Source organism: Zingiber officinale, chromosome 8A (genome assembly GCF_018446385.1).
Source record: "Zingiber officinale cultivar Zhangliang chromosome 8A, Zo_v1.1, whole genome shotgun sequence".
NCBI lineage: Eukaryota > Viridiplantae > Streptophyta > Magnoliopsida > Zingiberales > Zingiberaceae > Zingiber > Zingiber officinale.
In genome coordinates, this window is record NC_056000.1 from 41,245,778 (window position 1) to 41,271,299 (window position 25,522).

At 37.4% G+C, this 25,522-nt stretch overlaps 1 protein-coding gene across 1 annotated transcript in view; it reads right to left on the reverse strand.

Moving 5' to 3' along the window:
- Positions 1 to 6,375, reverse strand: part of LOC122008603 (conserved oligomeric Golgi complex subunit 2-like) — a 41,462-nt gene extending 35,087 nt beyond the window's left edge. The window contains exons 1-4 of the mRNA XM_042564388.1: positions 5,870 to 6,375; positions 4,508 to 4,714; positions 1,223 to 1,559; positions 953 to 1,114 (exon numbers count right to left, since the gene is read on the reverse strand). Of these exons, the coding sequence (XP_042420322.1) occupies positions 953 to 1,114; positions 1,223 to 1,559; positions 4,508 to 4,714; positions 5,870 to 6,322 (1,159 nt within the window). The 5' untranslated portion in view covers positions 6,323 to 6,375. The remainder of the gene's footprint in view (positions 1 to 952; positions 1,115 to 1,222; positions 1,560 to 4,507; positions 4,715 to 5,869) is intronic.
- Positions 6,376 to 25,522: the final 19,147 nt, after the last annotated feature.

Genomic DNA, 25,522 nt, shown 5'->3' on the forward strand with positions numbered 1-25,522 from the left:
ATTGTTATATTATGTATTTTCTCGCAATGCTCCAATATATATTTATGAATTTTATGTTTATTTATCTTGTTTATCAGATAAACATTGTTATCTACATATGTAGTTTTTGTTGTATTATGATATTAAATATGATATATTTTAATGTTGTTATTTGTTCGCTTATCATTTATCACTTTTTTTACTTGTAATAGTGAACTTCTTTTGATTGATTAATTTACCTTGTTCTATGTCAGTGTTAGTCATTTTTAATGTTAATATCAATCTATTTTAGTTTAGTCCTCCCCTAAGAGATATGCAGTGGGCCAATTGTCTACCATCTGAAATTGACTTTTAAATCCTTGATACTTGATAATCAGAATATATTGTAGACATTCCTTCAAACCAAAGATTTTGCATATCATTTAAGGCCAAAAATGCCATCTGATCTAGATGAAGGCAATAATCTAAAAAATCCTGCAACATCTAATCATCTATCATCCTTAATGGTGTTCAATGCTAATTGAAAATGCTTCCAATACTTTTAGTTTGTTTGAGAGGGGTGTTAGGGAATGAAAACAAACCCCTGATCTTCTATGCTTCTCTTTGATTCACTTATGATCCCTGCCCAATTCTCCTTAGATTTACTCCCAATTCGTGGAGCTATATTTCTCAATTCACAACTGCAAATGGACTTATGGATTGTGTTTTCTTCCATTATTGTCATGTGCCTCTAAAATGTAATATCACCATTATCATATTGAATACAATCATTCTCCTATATATTCTATCAAAAGACAAGAAAACACTTTAGTTAATTAGATTCCAGAAAAAGAAAAAGAAAACACACATGCATCAGCTTGTTAGCTTGCTTGACTCTGGTTAGGTTCTTTCAAGTCTTTTAAACTACAAACAAAGTACGTTTTAAAAAATAAATGAATAAGAACATGTAAATCTGCGGCAATGGAATCTGTACCTTCAAGAAATGCAAGGAAACCAAGACTTGATTTATAATTCTTCAAGAACCCTGCAGGCCTTCCGGGAGAAAATGCCCCAGGTTTCCCTTTTTGAATTGCAATAAGAACCTCTCTAATGATTGAATTGGCTAAGAAACTAAAAACATGGAAGCCAGAATTTGCTGAAAGCAAAGAGGTATATAAACAAGGTTAAAAAAACAATAGCTGAAAATGAAATGCTGAATAAAACATATCATCTACAACTACCAGGATTTAATTATCTTAGAGACCTGTTGAAGATATATCAAGTAAAAATTTGCAATCCTTCTTGACACCTTGCATTATTTGCTGATAATCATCCTCAAGTTCATCTAAGGAAGCACCACTAACCACCTGCAAGTTGTCATGGGGAATAATTTTCTGAATCATAGGTGACACAATGACTGTCCTGAAAAGTTCTTCAGCGGCTGAAGTGTTGTCAATAGCAGCATAAGCGCGCAAGCAATTATAGATTGACTTTGCATCTTGATGTTTTAGTCCATCCACAAAACAATTGCCTAAGCTACCATCCAACATCAAAGTAACATTCTGTATCCTCTTCTCCATGTTCTCAATGAAGGGGAGATCCTGTACTGCCACAATTTAAAACAAAGTATGTAATATAACAATTTTCTGCATAAACAAAAAGGAACCGTAAGAATAAAAAATATAAATGCAAAAGCTAATGGCTAAACTTTTGTGTGCGCTAAGATTTGAAAGGCGATAAACTGATAATCTTAGATATCTAGCCTGGATACCAAGTGAAAACCCAAAAGCACTAACATGGCTTATTCTGCCACGTGAGGATAGAAGGGGGAATGTGTAGCTTAGAAGCAATGAATATAAACATGTGCTTTTTGCCACAGAGAACCAAGTTTCAGAAAGTCAACATACAATCCAAAATCATTTATATTCATTTTTGGCACTTGATGATCAACATAATGTCTTGGTAAAAGTCATTTTGAAGTTTTTTTTTTTTAGTTAACACCACTTCTAAAAGAAAGAAGGATAATGAATGAGAACAAAAATAATGTTCTGTGGCCTACCACCTAGTGCATGCATTATAACATAGGCCATGCAACAATTGCAAACGATTCAAGCGCCTAGATGGCACATAAGGAGCTACCTCAGATTTGCTTCTTTTTTTTTCTTTGAAATGATCAAATCATTACAGAGCTATTGGTAAACAGCACTGGTTTGGCCCAAAGAAGAATAAAAAAAGATGGGTTGTGAGTAACAAGAAACTAGTTGATCTTATTCATAATAATGAAAAGTTAAAATAATCCATAAGTATATAATATTTCTTGTTTATGCTTTTGTTAAGCTTCAGTGCTTAAGTTGTCTCTCTTTTTTCATAAAATTGTATTAATGTAATAATGTGCATTTACTTTTACAATTTAAAGTCAAAATCTATAAGGGCAATGGATACTGAATATGTTAAATATTTAATAACAAAAATTGCAAGCCTTGGTGAAATAAATAATATCTCAGCCAGCATTACAGTATCCTTGATTTTGATCTCATTATAAGGATCTTTCAGAGGGCACCCACAATTTTCATTAGAGTAGAATTAAAGGGCTTTCAGCAAACTAGAAGGGCTCACATATAGAAACAATTTTACAGTCACTACTCAAAATGGTGTATGACATTTTATTCGATTTGCAAACAAATTTAAATAGAAAAATTATATATTATTACTTTTTGAACTTAAAACAATTTAAGATTTTATCATTGAAGTTCTTTAATTAGATTTTAACATTTAAGACCTTTTTTCATATGCACCCACCTATGATTGTAGCTCCACTTAAACATTTTCCCTAAGTAAACACTAAGTCATTTAAAACACTGAGCAGAAAATTCCCATAAAAGCATATCAAATTGAAATGTGTTGGTGCAATCATAACTATGGAGATCTGGGTACAATCGATGTTTTGATGGATTGGGCAAATAATTTAAGTTATGATTATTGTTGTATTTGATATGTATATTTGAGTGTTGGACTTGAAGAGATACACTTGACGTGGCTAAGGTCCGTGGAAGACCACAAGACGAGAAGCATTAGAGTATGACTGAATCGAGGAAGTAAACTTTGTAAGTGAAGGTGTGAAAGATGGCATAAGGAGAAGCCGCAGGCAGGGACAAATAGCCTGACGAGAGATGGCTTCAAGGCAAGGTAAACTCTTGGACTGTTAAGTGTTGAAAGAATATGTATCTAAGAACCTCAACATACGAAGACTCAACCTTAGAAGTGGTCGGAGTCATAGGACCAATGAATTGGTACTTGACACTAATTGACTGATGACTGAGTCGTGGACTCAATGGCTTCAAACAGAAGGGTGTTTTGTTCATGGTTTCCTGGTCCATCGACCGATGAAACCCCAAACCTCAAATGAAGAGAGTTTAGGTGAGTTTAGGTTTCAACAAGTTTATATCAATCAACTGCTAGTCTAGTCAAGTGTTGGTCAATTGACTATTGTAGTCGACTGGGACTGAATTGAATGTTTTTGTTTGTGGCCGAGTCAACTGAGTCGACTAATCAAGGGCAATCGACTAATGAAAACATTCGAGTGACAATCAACTGATGAAAACATTCTACAAGATCCAATGTGGCAAGATCCATTGATAAAGCAGCAACAGTCAGATCAGCTAGCGACAACAGTAGACCAGCCAACTGATAAAGAACCCCAGTCAATTGTTGACGTCGGGAAGCATCAATAAACAAGCTGAATGAAGGCTATACTTGTGAAGATTGAAGACCTAATGTTCCCAACAATACTTGAATTAATTCTAAGCATTCTTGTAACTCCTTTGAGAACCTTTTGTATACTTAAGTATAATCTTCCTCAAGGATAAGAGCTTTCTCTACCTCCGAAACTTTACCAAGAAGGAAAAAGATTAGTGGCTTGTTCGAGACTTAATTTTCAGACGTAGCAGCTCATGGGGAGTTGTGAACCATGTTAGATCGTTTGTCGTTATTTGTTTCATTTCTGTTGCGATTTTTATGTTATTACCTTGCTAAGCAATTAGCGAGAATCTTTTAAACTTTAATTTAGAGATGTTGACTAATCACCCCCTCTAGCCCGGCCTTATGATCCTCCAACACTAATTTCTAATTAAGAAATAAGTACTAGATAAAAGCTTGCAAAAAAGGAAGATGTGTATGACTGAACAATATGTTGATTTCCTCTCACAAACAACTCAACAAGTCAACAAGCTTAAATTTTGTACCGCAAATAAAAATCCATCTTAGCGATGGTGAGGTAATAATAAATATAGAAAAACTGTTCTTCTTGTTTGTGTAGCTAATACCAAATTGTATGAAAATCAATGAGGATCATATCTATGTTGAAGGATTGTATTGCCACATTTTTAAGTTTCTAAAGTGTATTTTTCAATTTTTGTCAAATTTAGATGCAAAGATTTGCAATAGAAAAATGTAGCAAAAAGAAATCCCAAATCCCAAGTAATGCACAATGGCAAAAAATGATAAATAATTCGATAAAATTTTGAATTTATAACTAAATGAAAGAAAAAACCTGCGCGTGGCTAATATAAAATTTAAGCCGGTTCATTTCACTTGCAATTCTTTCCAAAAGAATGCTTTGATCTTCTCTATGATTTGGCCCGACTTCTGTATTTAGCGCGCCATTAGCATTGGCTGAAGAAACTTTCTCAGCAGGGACAATCTCTGTGTTTGATGGACCAAAATGAGAGCTTGGTAATTCCTTGATAAGTTTCTCAACCTGCAAATGAACAATTCAAAATGCCAGTGTCTCACAAGCATCTAACAAAGTAATTTATCCAAAGTTCTGTATTTGAACTAAAAAATAAAACATCAATCTCCAGCAGTAGGGAGAGATAAGATAGCAAAACCTAAAGGAAAAAACTTTCATCAGTAGTCAAAGGATAGGCACAAGATTTTGATAGAATATGGCATAAGAACTTCAGAAATGAAACCAAGATGATTATACAGCAGAAAAGCCAAAAGTTTATGCGGACATGAGTACTAAATGGCATACACCTACATTTATAAAATACACTATGGAACGTATACCCAGTGATTGCATGTGGAAGTGAACTATAATTTATTGCATTTCATAGTGATAGAACAACAAACTGTTCAACAAAGTGATAACTGTTTTGTGGTTGTGTTGGTTCAACTTCAGAGTAGAATGAATGAATCTCCCAGATTGGTTGATGATGAGGTTATAAATTACTGGTTGAAATCAGTAATTTGTGGGATCGAGTCATAGTTGAATGGGCTTATGAGAGAGAGGTGTTGAAATTGTACAAGGAATGTCGCATTTTAACACAGCCATAATTTCCAAAAAAGTGAAATTAAGGAGCTGAGTGCTCAGCATGGAATCTTGAGGGGTGTCAGGAAGGGACTCATATAGCCTTGGAGGAAGCAGCTGCCACCAATTTGACATGTTGCAACTACCGTTCAATGTAAAAGAATACATTGACACGTGATCAAGCACCTCATCTCCTAATTGTATCTGCATGTATTTTGAGGGAGTTCAACTTCTGCATAAATAATCTCGGTCTCAAACATATTCATGAAAATTTTTAGACTGGCTACTTTTGACCTCTTTGAAGCCAGTGAGGTTGGATTTTTCTAGTCATTTCAGATTTCCTAATTTAAGCCAGAAATTTAGGCTCGAAATTGTTTAGAATGAGAATTTTCAAGGAGGTCATAAACCCTCTTCCCATCAATATCATCACTGTGATCAGACACATAGAGGCAATCAACTGAACAGAAAGAACGCATATAAATTGATAATAAATTACGACTTCTTTCAGATAACTAAAAGACAACAATAGAAAACTCTACAGTTGCCCAAGACAGCGAGCTAAAGAGCCAAAAGAACGCTACAAAGGTTCGAGTTATGTAGCACCTTGGAGACTACATGGAAGGTATCGAGCAGTAGCTCCAGAATCTCCCTGGCAGCCGAAGCCTCAGTTCGCTGGCGCAGACCACTGCGGATCGAGGTGAGAGCGGCGTCAATGACGGCGCGGAAAGTAGCAACCTTGTCGCGGAACTCGACAAGCGGGGCGCGCATGCGTGCGGCAGCAGAGTCAACATCGACTAGGCGGGTGCTGAGACCAATAAAATCAGCATAATCTCGGTTTATGAGATCGATGAGCTCGGCCTTTAGGTCAGCGAGGTAGGAGCGGAGCTCAGCCGCGAGGCTCTCGAGGGGTACGAAGGTGCGGAGGTCAGCGACGTAGGAATCAGGATCGAAGTCTTCACCGAGGAAGGCCGAGGAGTTGAACCAGGGCGGCTTGGCGTCGATGGGATCGCCGAAAAGATCCGTCGGCGATCGAGGTGGGAGGAGACTCTCCGCCATGATGAAGTTCCTGGATCTGGATCTGCACGACGGGCCAAAGGGAGAGAAGAAATGACAAAAGGAAACCGGGTCGGGTTTATCAAGTCCGACCCGAAGATAGGATAGAAGCGTGTGAGTAATATTTGAGGGGTAGCGTTTTAAATAAGTATGATTTTAATACTTTTGCTAATTACTTTAGTGATATAAAATTGGTAACACTGAAAAAAAAACATGCAATTAAGTTATCAAGATATTTTGATAGTTTCAACTCCTTACCCAACAAGTCATTATCTCTTTCTTTCTCAATTAAACTAGAAAAACATCAAACAAATTTAACTATTTTACAAAGAAATTCTCAAGAAAATATAAGCTTCTAATAAGGGTTAATAAATTTTAGTTAGTCAGTTTTAGAAGTCTCTATCACTTCTTATACATTCAAGGAGTAGATTTCTTAACTACTACCTGATTAAAATCCTAACACCAGTTGTCTGCTTCCCCTGACTTCAATTAACTCTAAAGTCTGAGTCTACCTAGCTTGTTGTCTACACTCGGCCCTTTATACAAGTCGCTCCACTCACATCTCTCATAGAGTCTCTGCAATTCTTGAAGTCTTTTACCAACAAATTGCACCCCTTAGATGTTCCAAGCCATTGACTCCTCAATCATTCTTCTTGCGTTTACTTACCTAGATCTCCTCCTCAACTAGTTATGCTTTGATGCTCCTGGCCCTATAATCCCTTGAATGAGTTATTCTTCTCTAATCTCATAAACCTTGAGTCATCAGGCCATAACAAATCTTAGTTATACCACGTCAACTTGCATACTTGATAGACCCTACACAAAAACTCTTAAAACCTTTAGATGCCTAACGGCAGAGAAGGGTAGAGTCCTTACAATTTCTACTTCTCATGTGGATAAGCAGTCAACTGATTTGATATCATTAGTTGATTACACAATCGACTTAGTTATGAATAGAACCATTCTATTCACTAGTTGCCCAAACCCTATGAACAGCCCCAATCGAATGTTCCTCCAATCGACTGGACACAGCAATTGACATACTATAAAATCCAATTTAACACAACTTTAGAAGTTTAGTTCATCAATCGACTACTATGTTATTAGTCAACTCAACTATATACTGATCAATTGAATTTCTTTACAGTTGACTGGTCAGCCTTTATACATGTAGGATTGGGTTGAGCTAAGGGGCGATAGCATAACTTTTCATTGAAATGATAGTTCTTAATTAAGTCTAATCAAAGTATAAGGCAACGAAATATCAATACAGTAGAATTGCAGTGGAACTTAAGTAAAACGATTTATGTGGTGGAAATTAAATAAAGCTATTATGCAGTGGAAACTTAAATCACAAATGCAATAGAAATAAGACAACACGCACAAAAAAGGATAAGTGTATTTAGCGTGATTCGGCTTCCCTCCAGGATTCCTCCCGAAAAGCACCTCTAATATTCACCTTTCCAAAACTCTTGGAGATGTAGAAATCTTTTATAGTATTCGATGAGATAGATATATATCTAATATACACATGATTAACAATTAAATTGGATTGAATAATATAAAAATATTAATATTTGAATTCAAGTTTGAAAAATATATATGATATTCAAAGTTCAAAAATATAAATAATTTTTGTTCGAGCTCAATTTGAAATAAAATTTAAGTTCGATTTCGATTAAATTGTTCGAATCTCGATTCAAGCATATTCGAACTATAATTTGAAATAACTTTAATTCAAATTCGATTCGAATTATTCGAACCTTAATTTGAATATATTTAAGTTAAAATTGTGTAAAAATAATATAATTTGATTCGAGTTTAGCTCACAAGCGGCTTGTAAACAATCAAACAAAATATTATGAGTTTGAATTAGACTAAAAAAATTATCGAACATGTTCGAGTTCGGATCGAATTCGATAATTCCAAATACAAAGCTCGTGAACCGACTCGAATTGTTGATGGGATGCCCTCTAGTTGCCTAGAATAGCTCTAGTCGCCTGAATTCCACTGACTCAACTCTCAACTTCATCCATGAACATATTAGATCTATCTAACCTAGCACCTCTCTGGTTGTTTAAAAGCTTAGTCAAATCTCATCTTTTGACTTGTCTAGATTATTTTGATCTAGCCCTCGAGTTGCTTGGATACATTTTATTGGGAGTAAACCCGTTACAACCTGTGTGATCGTCTCAGAAGCTCTTTTCCACGCTTCCGAGTGTGTACCAGAGTCACAAGAACTTACAATCTAGTAGGTTTGAGCAGATAATCTCAAGCTGTCCACTCTAGCGAGCCGAGCCACGCGCCGAGTAGATGAGTCGCGGACACCGTGATTTGTCGAGCGGCGCCACGTTGCTGCTGAGAGTTGTTGACAGGATGTCGAGAGCTGCAACACAAACTCAGAGTGGATGCCGAGTCCAGCAGAACGCTGTCTCCTTAAAACAAATTCGGCCCCTCCGCGGTGCTCAGAGGATTAAGTGGACGTCTGTTTCCCAGGATAAAAAAGTATGATCACGAGCACAACCGAGCACTGATTGTCGTGACAATCTGAACTAGATCCGAAAACTATCACAATTTCTGTTGAGCAAAAGAAGTGCACAACAGAAGGGAAAGAAACATGGGGAGTCAAGGAGGAATGAAAGCGTGCTCACAACACAAAGCTTACTAGAGCACTTAAGCTTTTCTCTCTCACTGCTCACTTAAGCTCACTTCAGCTTCTGTTGTTCTTTTCCATTCCTCTCAAAGGTCTTTATATAGACCTGTGCTTGCAAGCCTTTGGCTTGCATGCTTGCCAGCAAGTCACAACGTGGCTTGCTGTTGGCTGCAAGCAAAAAGAGCAAGCCACGTTGTGGCTTGCATGCTTGTCAACATGTGGATTGCCACGTGGCGTGTAAGCAAGTTGGCGATCTTGGCTTTGGCTTGCATACTGGCCAACAAGTTGCCTTACGCAGACATACCGTGTCCTGACTGATTTTTACGAGCAATGGGTTGATGTCCTCCGGGCCCTGGATTTCCAACCCCCTTTGTTCCGAATCAGTCGGAAAGTCTTGCTTTCAATCGTTGTGGGACTACAACCCACACGTCGCGTTTTCATTCAATTTTTCAACAATCCCCCATATGAATGAAAACAAGGATTTGTGATAGTCTTCGACAGTTGAGTCGAGTATAGGATAGGTAGGTGTTACCCTTTAAACCTTCCCTTGTAAACTCTGTTTGCTCACTGGCTGATTAGTAGACGTGATGTCTTTGAACTATTCGGCCGTTGGTGTAAGCATGGACAGATCTTACCCAAGACTCTCCCTGATATAGCTCAGGTCTTATGAGTGTGTTCGTTCTTGGCCATGAACACGCCTGGTTCTGTGAGAAGTTCTAAGAATTGTGCCTCCAATTCTCTTCGAAGCGGCCTCACTTCTTTCTCACATAGGTGATCCCTCAAGAGTTGTCAGTTACTCTTTTTGATCATTAAAAGCCTATCGGCTTACCCTGGTCTGGTCACTATTTCATTGGGCTACCCACAATGTGTCTAGTCAGTGCAGATTAGTTGGCCCTTTGAACCTAGTTCTTAGGATCTCCAGTCAGCATAGGTTGGGTGTCCTCTGCACTGATTGCTGACAATGGCATCATGCACATTCCCTGTGATGAGTTTGCAACTAACTCTCGATTTAACCCTTTGGTTAGCGGATCTGATAAGTTATCCTTTGACTTCACATAGTCAACAGTGATAACACCGGTTGAGAGTAGTTATCTAATGGTATTATGTCTACGACGTATATGTCTAGACTTACCATTATACAGATGACTTTGTGCTCGATCGATTGCTGATCGACTATCGCAATGTATGCAAATCGCCGGCATAGGTTTTAGCTAATGTGGAATATCTTCTAAGAATTGTCGTAGTCATTCAGCCTCTTCACTACATTTGTCAAGAGCTAGAAACTCAGATTCCATCATGGATCTGGTTATTACGGTTTGCTTATAAGATTTCCAGGAAATGGCTGCACCAGCTAGAGTGAAGACATATCCACTCGTAGACTTAGAGTCTTGTATATCAGATATCCAACTTGCATCGTTGTATCCTTCGATCACAGCAGGATATCTTGTATAGTGCAGTCCATATTCACGAGTGTACCTTAAGTACCTCAATACTCTTGTTATCCCTTTCCAGTGCTCAATACCGGGATTACTCGTGTATCTGCTCAATTTGCTTACTGCGTAGGCTAAGTCTGGTCGTGTACAACTCATCAAGTACATCAGACTTCCAATCACTCGAGAGTATTCTATCTGCGAGATACTTTCACCTCGATTTTCGATAGATGTTGACTCGTATCTATCGGCGTTCGTGCCAACGCAGTATCACTCTTGGTGAATTTCTCAAGAATCTTGTCCACGTAATGGGACTGATTAAGAACAAGTCCTTCTGTCGTTCTAAAAATTTTAATTCCTAGAATCACATCAGCTAGGCCCATGTCTTTCATGTCAAATCTTGAGTTCAACATGTCTTTAGTGGATTTGATTATTTTATCATTACTCCCAATGATAAGTATGTCATCTACATAGAGGCACAAGATGACATAGTCATTCTCTGTGGCTCTCATGTAGACACATTTATCACATTCATTGATCTTGAATCCGCATTCCTTCATGGCATTATCAAATTTCTCATGCCACTGCTTTGGTGCTTGTTTCAAGCCATATAATGACTTCACCAATCTACAGACCTTGTGTTTCTGTCCTGACACAGAAAACCCCTCAGGTTGGTCCATATATATTTTCTCTTCTAAATCCCCGTTTAGAAAGGTTGTCTTTACATCCATTTGATGTATTTCAAGATTCCATAGAGCAATGATAGCCAACAATACTCTAATGGAAGTTATTCTAGATACCGGAGAGTATGTATCGAAGTAATCAAGGCCTTCTCGTTGTCAGTATCCTTTGATTACCAATCTGACCTTGTATTTATCGATTGTGCCATCTGCTTTCATTTTCTTCTTGAAGATCCACTTACACCCTAGTGGTTTACTTCCCGGAGGAAGATCCACAAGTTCCCAAGTATGATTTTGCAAGATAGATTCTATCTCAGATACAATTGCCTCTTTCCAGTGAGGTCCATCAAAATAACCTACAGCTTCTGAGTAACTTCAGGGCTCACTTTCCAACATGAATGTGATAAAATTTGATCCATAGAATTTTTCTACCCGAACTCTTTTACTCCGTCTAGGCTCAACCTCTATGGGTTCCTCGTCATCATTATCTTCTTCTTCGCCTGGTGTTTCGGTTGCCCGTTTTGAGGAGCTAGCATCCTCCCGGGTCTTATATGGAAACACATGCTCGAAGAACGAGACATTTCTCGATTCGATTATTGAGTTCTTGTGTATCTCCGGTATGTGTGACTCATACACACAAAATCTATACGCAGTGCTGTTTTGTGCATAGCCAATGAATATGCAATCAATAGTCTTTGGTCCTATCTTAATCCTTTTCGGATCAGGTACCAACACTTTGGCAAGACACCCCCACATTTGTAAATATTTATAGGACGGTTGTCTTCCATTCCACAACTCATAAGGACTATTATCTATTTTCTTCCGTGGCACCTTATTTAAAAGGTAATTAGCTGTTAACACAGCTTCCCCCCACATGAACTCTGCCAGTTCAGAGCTTAATAGAAGAGCATTCATCATCTCCTTTAGAGTTCGATTCTTTCGCTCAACAACTCCATTTTGCTGAGGAGTATAAGGAGCTGTTGTTTCGTGTCTGATCCCATGTTCAGCACACAACTCAGCGAATGGTGATACATATTCACCGCCTCGGTCACTTCGAACCACCTTAATCTTTCTATTACGCTGGTTTTCAACCTCATTTTTATAGAGAGCAAATTTCTCTATAGCTTCATCCTTACTTTTGAGAAGATACACATAACAGTATTTTGTGTTATCATCTACAAAAGTGATGAAATATTTATTATCACCACGTGTTGGCGTACCTTTTAGGTCGCACACATCAGTGTAGATTAAGTCAAGTGGTTCATTACTTCTTTCAATATGTTGAAAGGATGACCTTGTCATTTTTGCTTCAACACAAATCTCACACTTGTGTTTTGGGTCAAGGTGGAATGTAGGTATGCTTTGCATGTTTATTATTCTACGCAATACATCGTAGTTAACATGTCCTAGTCTACCATGCCACAAACACGAAGACTCAAGCATATAAGTGGAAGAGCTTTCATTTTTATTTATCTTGTGCCTAATGGCCATTATATTGAGCTTAAACAGCTCATCAGATACATAGCCCCTTCCTATAAACACTCCATTCTTGGATAGTACTACTCTGTCTGACTCAAAGACAATGCGAAAGTCATGCTTGCTTAACAGTGATCCGGATACTAGATTCTTTCGAATCTCTGGAACATACAGCACATTGTTTAGAGTGAGATCCTTGCCCGAGGTCATCTTCAGCACCACCTTTCCTTGGCCCATTATGTCCGAGGTTACTGAGTTCCCCATGAACAGTTTGTCTCCAGTGACTTCTTCGAAGTTGTGGAGTAGCTCCTTGCTGCAGCACACATGTCTGGTGGCTCCAGTATCGATCCACCATTACCGAGGATTAGAACCTATTAGGTTCACCTCAGAGATCACGGCGCAGAGATCCATATCCTGTTCTCCTGTCAGGTTGGTCTCAGGCTTTTTCTTCTTTGGCCTTTTACAGTCTGAAGCCTTGTGACCCATACGATCACAATTGTAGCATTTCCCTAAGAACTTCTTCTTCATGTTTTGTCCTTTGGGTTGCGTCGTGGAAGATTTTGGATGCTTCCGTTTTGAGCTTTGTCCGTGCTCAACAACATTGGCTTTTACAGTAGCCTGAGAGAACAGTTTTCTCTCCAAATTCTTGTTATCTTCTTCTATACGAAGGCGAACAACAAGTTCCTCTAGGTTCATTTCCTTCCGCTTGTGCTTCAGATAATTCTTAAAGTCCTTCCAGCCAGTTGGTAGCTTTTCGATGATAGCTGCCACTTGGAAGGTTTCGCTCAGAGTCATACCTTCTGAGTGAATTTCTTGTAAGAGTACTTGAAGCTCCTGGACTTGACTGAATACAGACTTCGAGTCACTCATCTTATAATCCAGGAAACGACCAACAATAAACTTTTTGGCCCCAGCATCCTCCGATTTATATTTCTTGTCCAGAGATTCCCACAGTTCCTTTGCCATTTTTATCTCACAATACACAAGATAGAGTGAGTCGGCAAGATTGTTAAGGATGTAGTTTCGACAGAGGAACTCAGACTCGTTCCATTTGTCGATAAGAAGGAGGGTGTTCACCTCATCTACACCCTTAACAACCTTGGGAATCTCCTCAGTCAAGATACGTGCCAGACCTAGCGTGGTTAAGTAGAAGAACATCTTCTGCTGTCACCGCTTGAAATTCACTCCTATGAATTTTTCTGGCTTTTCCCCGTGATTGATTGACACGTTCCCAATTGGGGCGGAGGAGGCCGGCACATGTTGAGCCTGTTGCATATCAACATTTTCTGCCGCCATGGTAACAGAACGAATCTGTTTTAAGTTTTGTTGGGAGTAAACCCGTTACAATCTGTGTGATCATCTCAGAAGCTCTTTTCCACGCTTCTGAGTGTGTACCAGAGTCACAAGAACTTACAATCTAGTAGGTTTGAGTAGATAATCTCAAATTGTCGACTCTAGCGAGCCGAGCCACACGCCGAGTAGATGAGTCGCGGACACCGTGAGTTGTCGAGCGACGCCACGTTGCTGCTGAGAGTTGCTGACAGGATGTCGAGAGCTGCAACACGAACTCAGAGTGGATGCCGAGTCCAGCAGAGCACTGTCTCCTTAAAATAGATTCGGCCCCTCCGCGGTGCTTAGAGGATTAAGTGGACGTCTATTTCCCAGGATAAAACGGCAGGATCACGAGCACAACCGAGCACTGATTGTCATGACAATCTGAACTAGATCCGAAAACTATCACAATTTCTATTGAGCAAAAGAAGTGCACAACAGAAGGGAAAGAAACATGGGGAGTCAAGGAGGAATGAAAGTGTGCTCACAACACAAAGCTCGTGTTCACAACACAAAGCTTATTGGAGCACTTAAGCTTTTCTCTCTCACTGCTCACTTAAGCTTGTTAGAGTGTATACTGAAAGCCTAAGCTTTTGTAAACATTTATTTTGAATAAAGAATCACATTTGGTTAAATTGTCTACATTTAGTTGTAGTTGTTCAATTAATTTATATTGTAGATAATATAATATGTGGTGCCACATACAGAAGAGGATGTTATCAGTACCTTATAAATTATAAACAGTAGCTCACGACCAAAATGGAAAGGAACAAACCATTGGAAGGTCGTAGTGTAATTAGGAATTAGTTTATCTTAACTATATAATTACATTAGTATACTTAGAGTGTATTGAGTAGGACCATTTGAGGTTGTTTCTTTTATACTGACTTTATAAAGGAACAAATACCTCAGTTATTATGGAAGTGTGTGCTCTTAATCCTAATATAATAACAAGCACATATATTTGATATTTATTTCTTTAATTTATCAATGGGTGAGATTTAGTTCGATGAATCAATAAGCCCGATAAGTTGGGAAATGATATCACTTATAGTGTGTGTTGTTGATTATAGAAGGAAACTATGTCCTAGTAATCTAGGTTGATAATGTCTCCAAGATGAGCTCATAAAGATTGTCATGTTAAACCCTGCAGGTGGACTTAGTCCGACATGACGATAAGGTTGAGTGGTACTATTCTTGGATTAAGATATTAATTAAATGAGTTGTCAGTAACTCACTTAATTAGTGGACATTCGACATCTTAAACACAGGGAGACTAACACACTCATAATAAGAAGGAGCCCAAAAATATAATTTGGGATTGGTGCGGTAGTTCAATAATAGTTATCTAGTGGAATGAATTATTATTGATAAAATTAAGTTGTGTGTTCGGGCCGAACACGGGATGCTTAATTTTATCGGGAGACCAAAACCAATTCCTCCTCTCGGTCCCTATCGTAGCCTCTTAATTATAAAGTACTATACTCACCTTCTATACCCACCTAAAAGGGGCCAGCCAAGCTAGCTTGGAGATCAAGCTAGGGCCGACCTAAGCATGGTTTATGGGTGGCCGGCCCTAGCTTGAACCCAAGCTTAGGTGGCCGGCCCCCATTAAATTAAAAAGAATTTTATTTTTAAATTTTTCTTATGTGAAAGATATAATTTATTGGAAAGATTAAAAATTAAAATATCTATTTTAAAAGGATCTACAAAAAATTAAAGAAAGAGATTAAATCTCTTTCCTTATTTGTAGATTGGAAAGATGTTTTATTTTTCTTCTTTATAAATTATTCACATGTAGAAAAATTAAAATTATAGAAATTTCTTTTTATCAACCATGAAGGGATTTTAAAGGAAAATTTTATTTTTTAAAATTTCCGAAGACAAATAAAGATTTTTTAATTGTTGATTGAAAATTGTCTTGTTTGATCTCCATGAGGTGGCCGGCCATTACAAGGTTAATTGGGAAATTTTATTTTATTTTTCTCAATTAATTCATGTCAAGGAAAGTTAAGGAAATTTTATTATAATTAAATTTCCTTATTTGCCAAAGCCAAGGAATATAAATGAAGGGGTTGGGGTGCCTTCATGACACACAACTTCTATTATTCTTCTCCCTCTTTTCTTCCTTGGTGTGGCCGGCCCCTTCAAGCTTTCTCTTCTCCTTGTTGTGGCCGAACCTCTTCTTCCTTTTGGAGATCAAGTTGTGGCCGGATACAAGCTTGGAGAAGAAGGAGAGAAAGCTTATATCCCTTGGAGCATTGGTGGTGTTTTCTCTTCATCCTTGGAGGTGCACTTGAGTTGGCCGAATCTTACAAGGAGGAGAAGAAGGTGTTTTGGTGGTTTCTCATCTCGGAAGATCGTTGCACACACAACGTCCGAGGTTAGAAGAGGAATATGGTAGAAGATCAAGAGGTTTTTCTAAAAGGTATAACTAGTATTTTTCCTTTCAGCATCATACTAGTTATTTTAGGAAATAATACCAAATACAAGAGGCATACGATTTTAGTGTTTCGAATTTGCTTTCGATGTAGTGTTCTTTTGTTTATTCTTTTCCTTGTGATTTGATTGTTCTTTTCGGTTGACCTAAAGTTATTTTAGGAAATTAAATATTAGCTTTCCTTAAAAGGTTTTGTCTAGTCGATGGTGGTTGCTCCCATATCCAAGAAGGCCATGTGCCTCGCCACGTCAGTACTGGGAACCAATTATGGAAATTAATATTTAATGGAATTAGTAGCTTAGGTGATTTGGATCGAACGTGTTAAGTTCCGCAGGAGATCCAAGTCAAAACCTAAAAGAACATATAGATTAAATTTGGATCAAACGTGTTAAGTTCCGCAGGCGATCCAAGTTTAATTTAAAAGAACACATGGTAGCTAGGAAAAGGTTCGGACCTTTGTACAAAATTTTTGTACAATGGAACCATTAGGTTTTCCAAGTAGCAACCAACAAAGCTCACTTCAGCTTCTGTTGTTCTTTTCCATTCCTCTCAAAGGTCTTTATATAGACCTGTGCTTGCAAGCCTTTGGCTTGCATGCTTGCTGTTGGCTGCAAGCAAAACGAGCAAGCCTCATTGTGGCTTGCATGCTTGCCAACGTGCAAGCCACAACGTGGCTTGCATGCTTGTCAACATGTGGATTGCCACGTGGCGTGTAAGCAAGTTGGCGATCTTGGCTTTGGCTTGCATACTGGCCAACAAGTTGCCTTACGCAGACATACCGTGTCCTGACTGATTTTTACGAGCAATGGGTTGATGTCCTCCGGGCCCTGAATTTCCAACCCCCTTTGTTCCGAATCAGTCGGAAAGCCTTACTTTCAATCGTTGTGGGACTACAACCCACACGTCGCGTTTTCATTCAATTTTTCAACACTTTTAGTCACCTAGACTTGATTATGATCTCCCTTACCTTTCGAATCTGATCAGCCAACGTCCTGCAATACAGAGTTAGTCCACAAATACAATATATATGATTAAACTAAACTTTAGACACTTTGAAACATCGGGTGTTTTTTCTGTCAGGCTTGCGTCTAACTACTAGACTACCCTCAACCTAAAAAGAGGATGGTCTCCTGTCTATCTTCTATGTTAGAGTCTCTCATAGCTTACCTTACCTCGTTACCCCAAGATTGACCTTGCTAGGTGTTTGGTCTAGTTGCCTACTGCTAGGTGTTCGGTCACCTGACTCATCAAGTCTTCCTTTGTTCGGCTTACTAGACTTTCATTTCTTGATGTATGGTCACCTAACCATCTCAAAATTTTCATTGCCTAGTGTTTGATCACTTCACCCATCAAGTTTTTCTCAACTTGATGCTTGGTCACCACAACCATGCACCAAGAGTTGTCTTGTCTAATGTTTAGTCGACTCATGAGGGATTCTATTGCTTGATGTTTGGTCACCTAACCCACTAAAAAAACTTTTGTTGCCTAGTGTCTAGTTGCTTGATGTCTAGTTACCTAACCCACCAAGACTTCTGTTATCCAGTGTTTGGTCATTTGACCCATTAAATCTTCCTTTACTTAGTATCTGGTCACCTAACCTACCAAGTCTTTCCTTATTAAAGTTCTCTACACTCGTAAACTTGACAAACACATCATATCACACACAACCTAGCGTTAAATTCTTCTACCATACATCAAAATATATATTCAATATGTGATACTCTATGCATCAATAATCACTCTCTTTTTTATATGTGATAATTTGTTTAATGTTAGAGGAAAATATAAAATAATGTAATGCAAGCAACTTTCTCTCTTTCCTTGAATAAATCTCTTACTGCCCCAGGCATGACTGAGTTGGCTAATATGTGGCAGTATGGCTACAATGAGCATGCATGGGTCGAGTCTTAGTAAAAATCATGCATAACACCCTCTCACATGCTGGTCAATTATAATTTTCTAATTTACCTCTCTACAGATGACTATGAAGCCAGCCATATGGGATGCTTGGGGTCAGCATATGACCTTTTTTTTTATAGTAATTGAATAAATCTCTTACTCTCCTCCCATGTAAAAGAGTTTTTTTCTTAGTTTTAATCCTCAAAATAATTTAGTATTCTCCCCCGACTAACTTGATTAAAACTTCTATTCTGTCCTTGTAAACTTTTCTCTCTTCCTTTTTCTAACTTTGAACTCTATTCTCTATCATTTAACATGTAGGAAATGGGAAATGCTTACGTTGCCCACTTTCTCTGGGACAAAATGTCTCTTTTATCCCTGGGATAATTCTCATTATAAAAGGAGCATCCAAGGGTGGTTTAAGAGAGGTTAAGAAGGTGAGATTCATTTTCACTGTGCAAGAAGTAGTCTGGTTAAGAAGTTTTCTGAAGCATCTTAACATTATTGAGGATAGTGAGAGTCCAATAACTATATGATTTGACAGTCAAGCTGTAATAATTTTCTCAAAGGATTTCAAATATCACAGTAAAGACAATAATATAGAAACTAAGTATAATTTTATGAGAGATATTGTGGCTAAAAGGAAGGTAATTCTGGAGTATGTCTATACACGTGATATACTTGCAGATCCTTTTACTAAGCCAATGACTAAAAAGTCATTTAAAGAGCATGTAAAGTCATCGAAACTTCGTAAAATGTAACACTTTATAAAGACAATTAGAAATATAAAATGTTATGATCTGTTCAGTGTAAATGTCTATGTTACATTTGGATAAAGTCTTAGTGAGCATATTGGCAGGTTGAGAATGGTTCACTCACATGGATAATCATCTCTATTTGTTAAGTATAAATAGAGATAAGATTATTACTTATGGGACAATTTATGTAGCTGTGAATAGAAACATGCCCATAAGTTAAGGTCGTCTTGATAATTGTGTCAGGATGAAATCATTTATGTGTTAATGATGATAAAAGTAAATGAATCCACCATTTACTAAATTTGTTGGAAGCCAGATTGGAATTCATGAATTGAATTCAGAATTAGACATTAGGTATGTCTAGATCAAAATCTGTATAATGTTAAATTTGAAAAAAATATGTGCTCTTTTTAGTAAAGAGAAAAATATCATAGCATGTGATTCATACAACATGTGCTATAGCGACAATAAAGGTAGTAGGAGAAGGGATCCATGTTTCTCTACTATGTGAGACCTTTGAGATTATAAGTTAATCTCAGTTTTATCCTTAGTGACTATTTAGTTGTTTACTTGAAGTTTTAATCGATGTTTGCTACATTAGCATATATCCTATGACTATATATGATTCGGTTTATGGAGCATAACTAGAAAAGTGACTGATTAGAATGAATAGATTCTAGCTAAAAAGAAAAATTAAATAAATTTATATCTTTTGATGTTATTCAGTGGTCGATCTATTTCTGTTATATAAAGAAATGATTGTGAATATTCAATATGGAACATGCACTTGACATAATTGCCATTATAATGGATTAAAGATATTCATATTGATGTAAATAAAGATTATTTAATCTGGGTAAATAGCAAGACATGGATATCTCCAAGATAATGGCTATATGCCATCGGAAGATTAGATGTTTCCTGGATAACAGATATGTACCATTAGGAGAGCGACTATATGCTATTATGAGAGTGTCTCTGATTCATTTGGAATAGAGACTAAGTAAAGTGTAATAATTTTGTTAGCATTGATCGCTCAGAGAGAAGGTATGTAAAGTGTAACAATCTTCTTAGCGACTATGGCTTAATGTGCTTGCTGTTGTACCAACCATTTTCTCTAAGTATGGATTGAATGTTTTGATATAGATTGTGACTAAACTCTTATATACTCTATATGACTTATTTAATCTTTGTGACTAACTAGTCTTAGTGACTTACCTTGCATGAGTGGGAGATATAGGAAATGTAAATGTGGGCATGCCCACATTGCCACTTTCTTTGGGACAAAATATCTCTTTTACCCCTGGGATAATTCCAATTAAAAAGGGAGCATCCAAAGGTGGTTCGAGAGAGGTTAAGAATGTGAGATTCATTTTCACTGTGGAAGAAGTGTTGGTTGCTACTCGGAATATCGTATCGGTTCCCCTATACAAAAATTTTGTACAAGTCCTGAACCTTTCCTAACAACTTATTGTGTTCTTTAGAAATTTAATTTGGAATCACAAATAGAATTTAACATTATTGATTCCAAATTCAACTTATCTGTTCTTAGAGGTTTAGACTTGGATCGCAAACGATGCTTAACATTATTAATCCAAATCCACCTATGTTACAAATTTGATTAAATATTTATTTCAGAGATTAGCTTCCAGGTTAAACATGGCGAGGCACTAGGCCTTCTTGGGTATGAGATCATCCACCACTTCCTAGACAAAGCCTTTCAACGAAATTCAATATTTAATCTCCTTATAGTAACCCTAGGTTTAACCATTAAGAACAATCGAATCACAAAATCGAAAAATAAAAGAAACACAAAATTGAATCATAAATTCGAAACCTAGAATCGTTAGCCTCTTGTGTTTGGTATTTCAAAATTCATACAAAGAAAACTAGTATGATGCGGAACAATACAAATAGTTATACCTTTCTTTGTAGCTTATAGACCTCACAATCTTCTGTCGTATTCCTCTTCTTATCTCGGACGTCGTCTGGGCGACGATCTATCAAAATGAGAATCCACCCAAGCCTCCTTCTTCTCCTTGCAAGTTTCGGCCACCAACTATTCTTCAAGGGAAGCTTTCTTTCTCTTCTTCTTCTCCACAAGCAACCGACCACCAAGATGAAACAAACCCTCCAAGTGTCGCCGACCTCAACAAAAGGAGAAGAGAGGAGAGGGCCGGCCACAAAGGAATTAGAAGAGAGGAATAATAGATGTATGTAGTGTCAGGTGAGGCACCTCTACCCTCTCTTTTATATTTCTTGGTCTTGGTAAATAAGGAAAGTTTTAAACATAATTAAAACTTCCTTATTTTCATTACCAATGGCTAATAAGGAAAATTTAATTAAAATTTCCTTTTAACCCATCTTGTGGCCGGCCCCTACAAGTCCTCAAAATAAGGAAAATTTTAAACACAAAAATAAAACTTTCTAATTTGTTTCCGAAAATTTTTAAAATAAAAATTTCTCTTTTAAAAATTCTATTCATGGTTGGTTATAAAAGGAAACTTTTATAAATTAAAATCTCTCTATTAAAACATGTGGATGATTATAATAAAGAAAGTTTTCTCCAAAATTAAAATCTTCCTTTCAATCTATAAATAAGGAAAGATATCAAACGTTTCTCTTAATCCTTTGTAGAAACTATAAAAGGTAAAATTTAATTTTAAAACTCTCTTTTAAATTATGGCTTCTACATAAGAAAAAATTTTAAAATTAAAATCCCTTTTATTTTATTATGGCCGACCACCTAAGCTTGGGCTCCAAGCTAGGGCCGACCACCACTTGATCTCATATCTCCTTGGTTTGGCCGACCCTAGCTTGGGCTCCAAGCTAGGCTTGGCTGGTCACCTTAAGATGGGTAAGAAGTTGGGATTAGGTGGGTATAAAACTTTATAAATAAGAGGCTACGACAGAGACCGAGAGGAGGAATTGGTTTTGGTCTCCCGATGAACTTGAGCTTCCCGTGTTCGCCCCGAACACCCAACTCGAGTTCATCAATAATATCTCATTCCACTAAAGAGTTATTATTGCACTACCGCACCAATCACATATTACTATATCAGCTCCTTCTTATCATGAGTGTGTTAGTCTACCTGTTTTTAAGATATTGAATGTCCACTAATTAATGAGTTACTAACAACTCACTTAATTAATATCTAGCTCCAAGAGTAGTACCACTCAACCTTATCGTCATGTCGGACTAAGTCCACCTGCAAGGTTTACATGACAATCCTTTTGAGCTCCTCTTGGAGATATCATCAACTTAGATTACTAGGATACAGTTTCCTTCTATAATCAACAACACACACTATAAATAATATTATTTCTCAACTTATTGGACCTATTGATTTATCGAACTAAATCTCATCCACTGATAAATTAAAAAAATAAATACTAAATATATGCGCTTGTTATTATATCAGGAGTAAGAGCACATACTTCCATAATAACAAAGGTCTTGTTCCAGCCAGTATAAAAAGAAACTACCTTAAATGGTTTTGCTCAATACACTCAGAGTGTACTAGTGTAATTTTATAGTTAAAATAAATTAATATCAAATTACACTACGACTATTCCAATGGTTTGTTATTTTCCATCTTAGTCGTGAGATACTTTTTATAACTTATAAGGAACTGATAATATGATCTTCTGTGTGTGACACCACACGTCATGCTATCTACAATATAAATTAATTGAACAATTACACTTGACATATAAATGTAGACATTTGACCAATGTAATTCTTTATTTCAAAATAAATGTTTACAAAAAGTTAGGCTTTTAGTATACACTCTAACAATCTCCCACTTATACTAAAAGACTATGCTGTTATAAACACTGTCATACATCTTATTCTCATTCCTTCAACATGCCGATCAAAAGCTTTCGCCGGAAGGGTCTTAGTGAAAAGATCTGCCAGGTTATCTGCTGATGCAATCTTGGCGATAACAACTTCTCCTCGCTTTACGATGTCTCGTATCAGGTGGTACTTGCGCTCTATATGTTTACTCGCCTTATGGGCTCATGGTTCCTTCTAGTTTGCTACTGCACCGCTATTATCACAATAAATTGTGATGATTTTGGGCAAACCAGGAATCACATCTAAGTCCATTAGGAAGTTCCTAAGCCATACAGCTTCTTTGGCTGCCTCAGAGGCTGCCACATACTCAGCTTCCATGGTTGAGTCTGAAACGTATTTCTGCTTAACACTCCTCCATGCTATGGCTCCACCTCCTAAAGTAAACACATAGCCTAATGTAGACTTACTATTATCCCTATCTGATTGGAAGTCGAAATCCGTGTTTCCACAGGGAGCAAATTATCTGATTGGTAAACCAGCATATAATTTCTAGTCCTCCTCAGGTACTTTAATATATGCTTTACGGTAGTCCAATGTCCCTGTCCTGGATTACTTTGATATCTGTTAATCATGCCCATGGTAAAACAGATATCTGGTCTCGTGCACAACATAGCATACATTAGGCTTCCTATAGCTGAAGCATAAGGAACTGCCTTCATATCTTCTATCTCTTTTGATGTCTTCGGAGACATCTCTTTAGATAAAGATACTCCATGTCTAAAGGGTAGAAAACCTTTCTTGGAGTCTTGCATGCTAAAATGATTTAGAATTGTATCGATATATGAAACTTAGGATAAGCACAACATTCTTTTCTTGCGATCCCTTATTACTTTGATCCTGAGAATATGTGCGCATTCTCCCAAGTCCTTCATATCGAATTGCTAGGACAATCATACCCTTACTTTCGACAACACTTTGATATTGTTTCCAACTAACAAAATGTTATCTACGTATAGTACAAGAAATACTACCACGTTTCCATCACACTTCTTGAATACACAAAACTCATCCAGACACTGAATAAATCCATATGACTGGATTACTTCATTAAATCGGATGTTTCAAGATCTTGAAGCTTGCTTCAGTCCATAAATCGATCGATTGAGCTTACAAACTAGATGCTCTTTACCCTTTACTATGAACCCCTTTGGTTGCTTCATATGGATGTTCTCTTCAAGACTTCCGTTAAGGAAAGCTGTCTTCACATCCATTTGCCAAACCTCATAATCCATATGAGCAGCAATAGATAAGAGTATCCGGATAGACTTAAGCATGACTACCAGTGAAAAAGTTTCCTCATAATTGATTCCCTCTTTCTGAGTGTACCCTTTCGCAACAAGCCTTGCTTTGAAGGTTTCCACCTTCCCATCTGTCCCTCTTTTCCTTTTGTAGATCCACTTACATCCAATAGCTTTTACACAATTTGGTGGTTCTACAAGCTCTCAGACCTTATTAGAATACATAGATTCTATTTCAGAATTCATCGCTCTTTGCCAAGATACTGCATCTTTATCTTGGAGTGCTTCGTCATATGTCCGAGGATCAGGTTCATGTTCACCAGGGATCAAGTCCGAAGACTTTTCCAAAAACATGAATCTCTTAGGTTACCTCACAACCCTCCCACTCGACGAGACACTGTCTATAACTGTGCATCATTTGTGACACGTGTTGCAGTTTCTTGTGATATTTCATCTTGTATTATTGGTACTAGACTAGACATGTCCTCTCTAATTTCTTCTAGAACAATTTCACTCATGGGCTTATGGTTCATTACATAATCTTCCTCTAAAAATCGAGCATTGATGCCAACAATGATCTTCTGATTTTTAAGATTATAAAACAAACCACCTTTCGTTCCCTTAGGATATCCTACAAACAGACAAACTTCTATACATGATTCTAGCTTGTCAGTATCTCCCTTCAGCACATGTGCTGGACTACCCCATATCTGAATATGACTCAGACTAGGCTTACGCACATTCCACAATTCCATGGGAGTAGAGGGTACTGATTTAGAAGGTACCATATTCAGAATATACACTGCTGTTTCCAGAGCATATCCCTAAAATAAATTTGGTAATTCTGAATAACTCATCATCAATCTAACCATTTCCATAAGAGTCATATTCCTTCGTTCTGCCACACCATTCTGCTGGGGTGTACCAGGTGCAGATAATTGGGATTGAATCCCAGTCTCTGATAAGTAATTCCTAAACTCTCCAAAGAGGTATGCGCCACCATGATCAGACCATAGTGTCTTGATACTTTTATCATGATGTTTCATCACATCAGTCTTGTACTCTTTGAACTTATCAAAGCATTCAAACTTACGGAGCATCAAGTAAATGTACTCATATCTCGAATAGTCATCTATAAAAGAGACAAAATATTTGAAACCACCTCTTGTCTAGATAGACATAGGACCACACAAATCAGAATGAACCAGTTCTAACACATCTTTGACTCTATACCCCTTGGTATTAAAAGGTCTCTTAGTCATTTTACCTTCCAAGCAAGATTCACAAGTTAAAAAGTTTTCCCACACTAATGAACCCAAGAGTCCATCAGCTATAATCCTTTGAATCATACTCAAGTTAATATAACCAAGCCTTAGATGCCAAAGATATGTTTGGTTCATTTCCGAAGGTTCCTTTCTCTTATTAGAATTAGAAGATG